General features: G+C 38.1%; 1 protein-coding gene across 1 annotated transcript; it reads left to right on the top strand.

Annotated features, from left to right (window-relative positions):
- Nucleotides 1–9,157: 9,157 nt before the first annotated feature.
- LOC109149879 (uncharacterized mitochondrial protein AtMg00810-like) lies at nt 9,158–10,578 on the top strand. Its single transcript, XM_019297882.1, has 2 exons — nt 9,158–10,431; nt 10,524–10,578. The coding sequence occupies exons 1-2, from the start codon at nt 9,158–9,160 to the stop codon at nt 10,576–10,578; spliced, it is 1,329 nt and encodes a 442-aa protein (XP_019153427.1).
- Nucleotides 10,579–11,188: the final 610 nt, after the last annotated feature.

The following is an 11,188-nucleotide window of genomic DNA, read 5'->3' as shown; positions in this document are numbered from 1 at the left end:
ATTAAATTAATGCCTAATACGAAAGACTACTGCCTAACATTTCAGATCAAGTTGACAACTTTATTTTTGATCAACTACATACGAAGATGGACGATCGAGATCGAAAGTTGATCAACGGGCAAATAGCTTTCATTGGCTATAAATTGTCCAAGCAGACTTGAAGACAAGTACGACTGATCGTTTAAGATATACAAGCAAGAAAAAAGCAAGCAATATTCAAATCAACCAAGAAGCGATATATTGAGCTATATATGATAGAATTCAAGTCTGAGTGAGAGAAATATTTTTTTCTTTGAAAACTTCTCTACTGAGTGTAGAAAGAGGGCGGAGTAACTAGAGAGACTGAAAAATCCTAGTTGAGTGTAGCTTTGTGCGTACCACTCGTTGTAAAGGGCAGTAACAACGGGAGCTTGTGAAAACCCTGTGAGAGCGTAGCTTTGTGCGTAGTTCTCGTGGTGTAGGAGTACAGCTTGGTGCGAAGTACTCGGGAAGACGGGAGGAGTAACAAGAGGAGCTTGCGAAAAACCTTGGAGGAGTGTAGCTTTGTGTGAAGCACTTGGAGAATGTCGGTGGACACGTATTCACTATTGTATCTGGGTGATCAAAGAATCGTGAATTTCCTCCTTGAAGTGAATGGAGAAGAGTGGAGTAGGAGAATTACACCATCTCCGAACCACTATAAATCTCTCTCTCTCTTTACTTACTGCTCATTTATTTTGTGCATGCTTATTCTAACTGCGAACTAACCCGGTTACGTTTTATCGCATATCTTTATCTGTGGGTTTAATAGTTCCCACGTTCGCATGCAAGCCAAATTTATTTACATCATCTTTGAGTCATATCAAGTGTTTCTAACATGTTGCATGTTTAGAATCTCTCTTTGAGCACCGCACTATTAAGCATAACACTTTACCTCTATCTATTCCGCTGCATACTCTAAGTTGTTTAACTTGTTGATGCTTGTTATTTAGAGTTGAAATTACCAAAGTGTTATTTGCCTTGTGTGTTTTGTAAAAGAAGTGAAAATGTTAGAGAAGTCTATTCACCCTCCTCTAGACTTCTCGCCACCCTTTCGGGAGAAGTTTATTTGGACAACATTGCCAAAGATATTATGTTCAAGGCCGTAGATGACACCATATTCCCAAAGATTCGAAAGTGCACCACAGCAAAAGAAATATGGATACTCTCATTAGTATCGGTGAAGGCGACGAACAAGAAAAAGACAACAAACTAACCATTGCCATGAAGAGGTTCGAAGATTTCAAAATGCTACCAAACGAAAGCATCACTGACATGGAAGCTCGATTGATCAAAATCCTTGGAGAAATCACGGATCTGGGAAAGACCATTACCCAGAAGGAAATATCGCTCAAAGTGTTACGCGAACTACCTACAAGTTGGGATATGAAGGTGACTGCAATGCGTGATCACAGAGATCTAAGGACATTATCTACGGATAAACTCTTTAGTGATCTTAAGGCGTATGAGTTCGAAATGAAGACACGAGTCGAAGAAGAACGCGATGAACGAACATCCGCACTGATGGCCGAACAACTATCCACATCAAGGTCAGTAGGAAATAATGATTTTTTATCTGACGAACAATTTTCCTTATTTGTTAGGAAATTCAAGAAGTTCATGCAAAAGAACAAAGGATCGCCACAAGGAAATTCGTTTCGAGAGAATAGAATATCAAGAAGAAAATCTGCCGAAGAAAACACAAATGTGTGTTACAATTGTATGAAGCCTTGACACTTTATGGCCGAATGTCCACACCCCAAGGCGAACAAAAATTAGAATACTTCTAACTCTCTGCAGGTTGAATACAAATCGAAAGAGAAGAAATTCAAAAAAGACAAGCGGAATGCACTAATAAGCGATCCACTAGAAGCAAGTGAATCCGAAGAATCATCTAGTGAGAGAGTGATTCATCACAAGAAGATACAGCGCTACTATGCTTAGTAAGCAAGACATCCGAACATGAGGAATGCTTTATGGCCGTGAAACCGACGAAGAGGTATCTTCTAGTTCCTTTGGTTCCTTTAGTTCTGTTGACACCTCTTTCCAGACTCAAGGATCATTTCAAAGTCTCATGAAAGATTGTCAAGAAGTCATGGCCACTCATACTCAAGTCAAAGAGCGCAATAATTTGCTAATCCTTGAAAAGGAACAAATGGCACAAAAATTGCAAAATGCTTTACTTGAATTGAGGAACTAGAAAGCCGAAATTATTCGACTTCAAGAAGAGTGCAAAGCTAGAGAGCTTCGAGAACATAACCTTCGGGAAGTAATCGCATCATTTATGCATTCATCCAAAATAATGGATAAGATGCTAAGTATGCAAAAACCCGCTGGAGATAAGGCCGGATTGGGCTATAATCCATCATGTTCTCAAACCCCTGTGAAGCTGACTAATTCCACTACTAATTTAATTAATAAAGTTCCAGCGGTAAAATTTGTGAAAAGTCAGCATAGCACAATGAGACAAGGAGTTGGAAATCGAATCAATGCCCAAAAAAATGTTGCAAAGCCGAATCCAAAAATTAATATCTCGGAAAGGCAACAAAATTTAAAAAGGCAAAAATTTGTATCTCAAAGGAGAGCCAACGAGTCTAGTGCAATAAAACCTCATAGGAATTATGGGAAGAATTCTGAGAATTGGGGCAGTGAGATTATATCCCTCAGAACAAGATTGGTCGCTTGAAGACAAACCATGGACCAAGTCCAGATTTGCTCTTTTTCATAGGATCAAGCAACTATCTGATTCCCAACCCGCACCAAAGCATTATTCGCAAGTGCATTATGATTATAGAGTCTTTAATGGTTACAAATCACCTACTCTTGGATCAGTGGGATCTAGGTGGATTTGGATGCCAAAAATTACTAACACAAAAGAACCCAAACAAGTCTGGGTACCTAAAAACAATTAATTTTTTTTTTTGCAGGAAATTTGATATTTCGATAGCGGATGCTCTCGACATATGACCGGCAATAAAGCTAGTCTAGTTGAGTTCAAAAGTATCGAAGGACCAAAAGTAGTTTTCGGAGGAAATGATCGATATGGAATGACAAAAGGAACGGGTACAATTGTGAAAAATGGTCTACGAATTGAAGACGTATCTTATGTCGAAGGATTAAAGTTCAACTTGTTCAGTACAAGTCAATTTTGCGACAAAGGATATCTTGTAGAATTTTACAAAGGCAAATGATGTCAAGTCAAAGATGAATCTACGAATGAAGTCGTACTTGCCGGATTAAGAAAGAAGAATATGTATGTTGTAGATTGGAGTACAACAAAGGAATTTGAATGCTTGATGGCAAACAATTCGAATGAAGCTAGTTGGAATGACAGAAGAGGCTAAATCATTTGAATTTCAAAACCATCAACAAATGTTGTAGCATGCCTACATGGTTAAAGAGAAGAGACAATCATACTAGACAAGATTATCAAAGAACCATGAGTAAAGAAATAAGGGAAGAGAATGAAAGGCAGTGTCTTGTTGATGAAGAGATTAAGAAGAAGAAGAAACAAGATCTTATTTACTTCCAAGAAGTACAGAAGAAGATAAAGAACTTGAAAGCCATTGGTAAAGATGCTAATCTAGCTGCCAAGCACAATGTTGTGTTCATGATCCTGAAAAATTAAGCAAAAGCTATGTTGAAGGAATGAATGCCATTTAATTAGTTTTGTTGGTGGAACAATGGAATTATCCCTAGACGAGACATTCTCGAAGCATACAACAACTATATGAGTTATAACTTATAAGAGCAGTATGCCGAATTACCACGAGATTTCATGAAGATCATCAATGATGAAATTGATCTGAATTGCTCAAAGCTCAGATAGCTCAAGAAGAAGAAACCCGAAGAAAAGAAGCTCGACAGAGAGAAGAACTTCAAAATATGTAATAGATAGATGTCTTTTTGTAATATGAATCTAATATGAATGAAATCTATCTTTTTTGTGGGTTGTGTTGAGTTCTTATGTTATTTTATTTACTTAGACTTTTCTTCTAAACTCAACTATTTGGCTGTTTTGTAATGAAAATCCTTTCATGGATAATTTCAGCCTAATAGCGAGAGTGTAGGTTTTTGCATCATCAAAAAGGGAGAAATTTTTAGGAACATGTGTAATTAGATTTTGATGATACCAAACTAACTAAGAATTTGGACCCTCTTTTACTCTAGTTGTTTAGTATCCTTTGTGTAGAACGAAAGTTGTTTTTGCTTAGAGTTTGATTCGTGCTCATTATACATCTACACGAATTAGAATCTTTCTTAGTCAGTCAGACAAGTTGAAGAGAAGAGAAGATCAAGAGAAGGTCGAGAGATCCGCAAAGACCGAAACCTAAAACGTTCTATCTCTTGTGTAATTGACAAATGATAAAGAAAGATCATTTGAATTGTGAAGATAAAGAATGATAAGGACAATCTTTTGTTACCAGAACTCGAGACTACGAGTCAAAGTCTGACTCGATTGGACAAGTCTTATTTGTTTTTCAGAAGCATAAATGTCCAAGTCTCAAAGTTGGGAAAATCATCCTAGAAAAAATGGTGTCCTAGGAATGAGATTTCAAATTTCAAGGAGCATTTAATGATTGGTACGTTTTGTCTGCACTACAGGACAAAAAGGTTGGTTACTTTTTGAAGCCAACGGCTATACAGTACAACCGCAATTAAGTCTCCTTACCCAGCGGACAATACACACTGGTTAATAGGTTTTGAATTCTCATCTTCCTTCAATGGATGGATTTCTCACACCTATAAATACCCCTCTTCATCACTTGAAGAATGTGCTGATTTTTATCACTCTATAGCTATCAAAAAGATTTTTAACTCTCTCAAGCTACAAGCTATTTTCAAAACCAGTGTGTGTTTGTGAAGACTCTTTTAAAGATCGATCATATAGCTTTCAAAGTCTTCACAACATCAAGAAATCTTGCACAGTTTATACGAAGACCAAGAATTGTCAAGACAAGATTTCAAGTTGGAGATACCATCAACCTTTTCCAACACTGAACTCTGTAGAAGTTGATAAAGGCAGAGTAAACTCGGAGGAGTTGAAAAACCTAGCAAGTTGTTATTCGGCTTAGTGATCAAGGAAGCAAGCTTGGCTTAGTTTGTACTAGGAGTGATAGTGCAAACCCTTTCACGAGTTGTGAAAGAAGAGTGGAGTAGGCTTCGTTAATAGCCGAACCACTATAAAAATCTCTCTCTTGCTCTCGTCATTTATCTTTACTTAACTGCATTGCATTGCATCTATATCAACCCTAAGAAAACACTTTCAATATTAACGTGTGCAAAGAAACTTTAAAAAGGATAAACTATTTTCCGCTGTGCACTACACTTTCGAGTTAAGTTTTATTTTCGCGTAGAGTCTATCCACCCCCCCCCCTCCTCTAGACTCTCGCCTTTGGTATCGGGACCAACACTTGTTTCCAAGCTTTGTTTAGTTTGTTATAAAACTCTTATTTCAAAATTCAAGCTCACCTAGAGCTATTTTGAAAAGTTTGAAAAACGATAGAAAGGAGGTGTTTGGCAAATAGTTGTTAGCGAATTGGGTTAGTGGGTTTGACTGCTTATAATATTAGCTAGTTGTTAAAAGATACTTGGTAAATTAGTTGTTAGTTGATTACATGCAAAATGACCTTTTAAGGGTATAATTTGTTTTCTCAAAAATAATAATAAAAACTTTCAAACCACCACCACCAACTACAAGCTACTTCGTTATGATAATAAAATATAAAAAAAATTGTTAAGTAAAAACAATAAAATGATTATCAATAAACAAAACAATACTATTAATTGAAAATAAGAATGTAGGCAACGCCGGGATTGCAATCTAGTTTATAGCTAGAATAGCCATGCATGCTAGCTCATTGTTATATTATTTCATATAATAAAACATTTAAAATTAATTTTTGAATATAATAGATGATGAAGTAATGCACAGCTCAGTCATATCTTCAATCCTCTCAAACATCTCAAATAATGCACCAAACTTGCAGCTTGCAGCAGTCCAAGTTCAGCTCTTCTCTGCTTTTGCTTTCTTTCTTAGCTTAATAAGTCAGGGGTTTATTAGTCTTTTCTTTTTTCTCTTGGCAGTTATAACGGCTTGTCTATATAGCCTATGATGTGTAAGCTGTAGACAAGTTGATACATTCATCTCTTCTTTCAGCCTGTAAACACATAAACTCTCTTCATCTTCTTCAATGGAATGCATACTGTTTTTCTTCTAGTCCTTGAGGTTTCTCAACATGGTATCAGAGCGTTACCGGAGCTACGCCGCGGCAGTCACGGCGGAGACTGAAACCGGTGATGAAAATGGTGGCGAGCAAGCTACGTCATCCGATCGCATTCCGATGAACTCCAGCCCTGTTCAGCTCGTGGATGAGCTTCACGATCCTATGTACTTGCATGTGACGGAGAATCCTAACCTCGTGCTCGTTTCTCCTCCTTTGTCAGAAGTTAATTACGCAACGTGGAGTAGATCGATGAGAAATTAAGTCCGGAATTTTGGTTATGGATCCCATCCCTGCTATGGAGAAGGTCCTTAACATGGCCCTCAAGATGGAAAGGAAGCTTAGAAACTCTGGCATCATGAAGAATCCCGATTTGATTCAATCTAATTCTGTGCAGAACATAACAGTACAGAATTCAGATGACCAGTCCACTGTGGCTGTTGCAACTTCCTTTAACAAAAAAAAGTTCAGCAATAATTCTGGAAAGAATGTTCCTAGTGTGTGTTCTGTGGGAAATTAGGGCACACGATTGAAAAATGTTACAAGAAGCATGGTTTCCCACCAGGGTGGATTCCAGGTTATAAGTCTAAGGGATAAACAAGCTCAAGAGACTCAGCCTGCTTCTGTGAACCAAGTTGGAGATGTAGGCCTTACTGCCTGAGCAGTTCAAAGGCTTGTGAGTCTGTTGCAGAGCCAAAGCCAAGGGGGTCATTCATCTAATAATGCTTGTGACATTATCTAACACTGGAATCAATTCAGATTCCAGGAAGGTTGCAGAGAAACATAATGAAGGCAAGTTCATCTTTAATCCTCATATCAATACTGTGTTAAATTCTCTTGATGTTTGGATTTTAGATTCTGGTGCAACTGATCATATCACTAGTTCTTTGGACTACTTTGAATCTCATTATGCTGTTCATGGAGTATCAGTAAGGCTGCCCAATGGGGAAACAGTTGATGTTACTCACATTGGGAATATTTAAAACTTCACATGGATATGATGTTGAAAAATGTGTTGTTTATTCCATCTTTTTCCTTAATATTGTTTCTGCTAGCAAGCTGGTAAGAGAATCAGGATATGAAATTATTATAAGGGTTGATTGCTGTGATGTTCAGGGCCATCTTGGGAGGGTGGATGGTTTTGCTAAAGAAAAGGGAGGATTTATATCTGCTCTCCAACCCTCCTATCAGGAAGAAAGGTCCATTCTGTTCAGTCTGCTAATGACTCCAATGTAATGACTTGTAGTAGTCTTTCTGCTGAGATATGGCACAATAGGCTGGGTCATTACCCAATGAATAAGATGCAAATGTTGAAAGGGGTGAAAATCTCACCATGTACTGCCTCTGGATCAGCTTGTGACACATGTTATTTTGCCAAAACATAAGAAAGCTCCTTTTTCTCTTAGCAATATTAAATCTGAGAAATGTTTTGATCTAATCCATATGGATATTTGGGGACCATTTTCTGTGGCTTCTCTTAATGGAGAACATTATTTCTTAACATTGTTGATTGATTATAGCAGATACACTTGGCTACACTTAATGAAACATAAGTCAGAGGTCAGATCCACATTTATAACTTCTATAATTATGTCCTCCACTCACTTTGATGCCAAAATTAAGACTGTCAGAACTGATAATGGGAGTGAGTTTATGATGCAAGCTTTCTATAATGAAAAAGGGATTGTCCATCAAAGGTCATATGTACATACTCCCCAGCAGAATGGGGTAGTGGAAAGGAAGCATCAACATATTTTTGAATATAGCTAGGGCCTTTGAAGTTTCAATCTGGACTTGTTGACAGCTTTTGGGGTCATTGTGTTTGCATGCATCTTATCTAATAAACAGGTTACCCACTGGGGTTCTGGGATGGCCAGTCTCCCTTCCAAATGTTATATAGAAAAGATGTTGATTACAATCACTTGAGATCTTTTGGATGCCTATGCTTTGCAGCTACTATTTCACAAGGGAGGAACAAGATGCAAACAAGAGCCAAGAAATGCATTTTCTTGGGATTTCCTGCTAATATAAAAGGGGTATATGGTGTTTGATATGACTGACAGAGCTGTTTTTATTTCCAGAAATGTGACTTTTCATGAGCATATTTTTCCCTTCAAAGAAGGATACTCAGGGACTGGTTCTAGCAATGCTACACCAGAAAGCCTTGGACCTTCTCTCCCTTTGGTCCCAACATATATTGAAGCAAACTTTGGTACATTGGACCAGGCTGGAAAACATAATGAGAGTGGAATGGTCAGGGATACTTTGTTGAATGACCAATCTGCAGAAGTCCAGCTAGAGAATCAGCAAACACCAGACATTCATGTGGAAGAGAATCAGCAAACACCAGACATTCATGTGGAACTCTCACAGATCAGAGACTATTCCATTAGTCCTAGTCATGCTTATGACACACACTCTTGCTCTGAGAATGATTTCAGAGACACTGACAATCAGACTGATCAACAGCAGCCTAGGAGATCTTTAAGAACAAGAAATGTTCCCTCAAAGTTACAAGACTATATTTGTCAGACTACCACATCCAACATCACCATTGCCAGAACTTCTCCCCATTCTCTAGAGAAGTTCATCTCTTACCAAAACTTATCTCCTGATCATAGAATGTGTGCAGCTGCTATTTCTTCCTCTGAGGAACCACAATCTTATCAAGAAGTAGTGTTGCATTTGGAATGGAGACAAGCCATGGAAGCTGAGATAAATGCTTTAAACCAGAACAAAACTTGGATCTTAACAGAATTGCCAGCTGGTAAAACCCCATTGGTTGTAGATGGGTGTATAAAGTGAAGCATAGAGCAGATGGCTCTATAGAGAGGTATAAGGCCAGGCTGGTTGCAAAGGGTTATACTCAACAATTAGGTGTTGATTACATTGAGACTTTCTCACCTGTGGCTAGGATGACCACAATCAAAACCTTCTTGGCTGTGGCTGCTATTAAGGGATGGAACATTCAGCAACTTGACATCAACAATGCTTTTTTACATGGTGACTTAGAGGAGGAAGTCTACATGGTATTACCCCCTGGTTTTAAGAATGGGAAGCCAAATCAGGTTTGCAAGCTCATGAGATCCCTGTATGGCCTTAAACAGGCAAGTAGGCAATGGAATGCCAAGTTGACTAAAGCTTTACAAGTGTATGGCTTCCAACAATCTTCTGCAGATCCCTCTTTGTTTACTAGACAAACAGGAACATCTTTCATTGCCTTGTTGGTGTATGTTGATGATATCCTTTTGGCAGGAAATAATTCTGTTCAAATGAATGATTTGAAGCAGTCACTGGATAGAGATTTCAAGATCAAAGACTTGGGCAACTTGAATTATTTCTTAGGCATTGAAGCCGTTAGAACTGATGCTGGAATTAACATTTGCCAAAGGAAATATGCTTTGGAGATCCTAAAAGAACATGGTTTTTTGGAAGCCATGCCAGCTAAGACTCCTGCTGTCACAGGACAGAAACTGAACAACACTGATGGGATTCCCATCACACAACCTGAAGTTTTCAGAAGGTTAGTTGGGAAACTCTTGTACCTAACCAATACTAGACCTGACATCTCTTATGCAGTCCAGCAGCTAAGTCAATTTGTGGAGAAGCCAAGAGACACTCATATGGTAGCAGCTCATAGGGTGTTAAGGTACCTAAAAGGAGCACCTGGAAAAGGCTTGTTCTACCCTTCTAATTCTCTTATGAAATTGCAAGGATTTTCAGACTCAGACTGGGCAACTTGTGTGGATAGTAGGAAATCTGTGACAGGATATTGTATTTTTCTTGGCAATTCTTTGATTTCATGGAAAACCAAGAAGCAAGCTACAATCTCTAGATCATCTTCTGAGGCAGAGTACAGAGCCCTAGCATCCACAACTTGTGAGGTACAGTGGTTGTTATTTCTGTTAGCAGATTTGAAGGCAACATTCTCTACTCCAGTAACTTTGTATTGTGATAACAACTCTGCCATTGCTATTGGTGAGAATTTTGTCTTCCATGAACGCACTAAACACATTGAGATTGATTGTCATGTGGTTAGACAAAAGATCAATGAAGGGGTTGTCAAACTTCTTGCTGTTTCTTCCCAGAATCAGACTGCAGATGGCTTCACAAAAGCCTTGCCTAAGCCCTTGTTTGACAAGTTCCATGATAAGCTGGGCCTTCAAGATGTTCATGCTCCAGCTTACGGGTGGGGGGGGGGGGGGGGGTGATGAAGTAATGCACAGCTCAGTCATATCTTCAATCCTCTCAAACATCTCAAATAATGCACCAAACTTGCAGCTTGCAGCAGTCCAAGTTCAGCTCTTCTCTGCTTTTGCTTTCTTTCATAGCTTAATAAGTTAGGGGTTTATTAGTCTTTTCTTTTTTCTCTTGGCAGTTATAACGGCTTGTCTATATAGCCTATGATGTGTAAGCTGTAGACAAGTTGATACATTCATCTCTTCTTTCAGCCTGTAAACACATAAACTCTCTTCATCTTCTTCAATGGAATGCATACTGTTTTTCTTCTAGTCCTTGAGGTTTCTCAACAATAGACACAATTTAGCAATCTTAATGAGCATCTTCCTAATTAATATGTCAAAATTATGACACTTATATCTGATTAGGAAAATGCAGAGTCTAAGATTGAGAGTGTTTGGCTTTGAAGACCAATTAAGTTGTCATTAAAAGGCATCATCTTAGGTGGTTGGTGATGTTGGATTTTGCTTCTTTCTCGATCACAACCTTTCTATTTACTACACATTATTAAGAGGTTAATTATGTTGTCAAAGGAAAACAACTCACTGCTATAATCCAGAAATAAGGAAACCATATGATGAGTTGAGTTGGTATATTCAATAGTTGTATTGTAAAATAAGGTTAAAACAATGAAGAAATAATTTATTTTATTGGGCGAAATATTAAAATATATACAACGGTGAGCAACATCCCAAAAAAGCATACAA

Source organism: Ipomoea nil, unplaced genomic scaffold (genome assembly GCF_001879475.1).
Source record: "Ipomoea nil cultivar Tokyo-kokei standard unplaced genomic scaffold, Asagao_1.1 scaffold2160, whole genome shotgun sequence".
Lineage (NCBI taxonomy): Eukaryota > Viridiplantae > Streptophyta > Magnoliopsida > Solanales > Convolvulaceae > Ipomoea > Ipomoea nil.
Note: the sequence above shows the minus strand (reverse complement) of the source record. Positions and strands in the feature narration are given on the sequence as shown.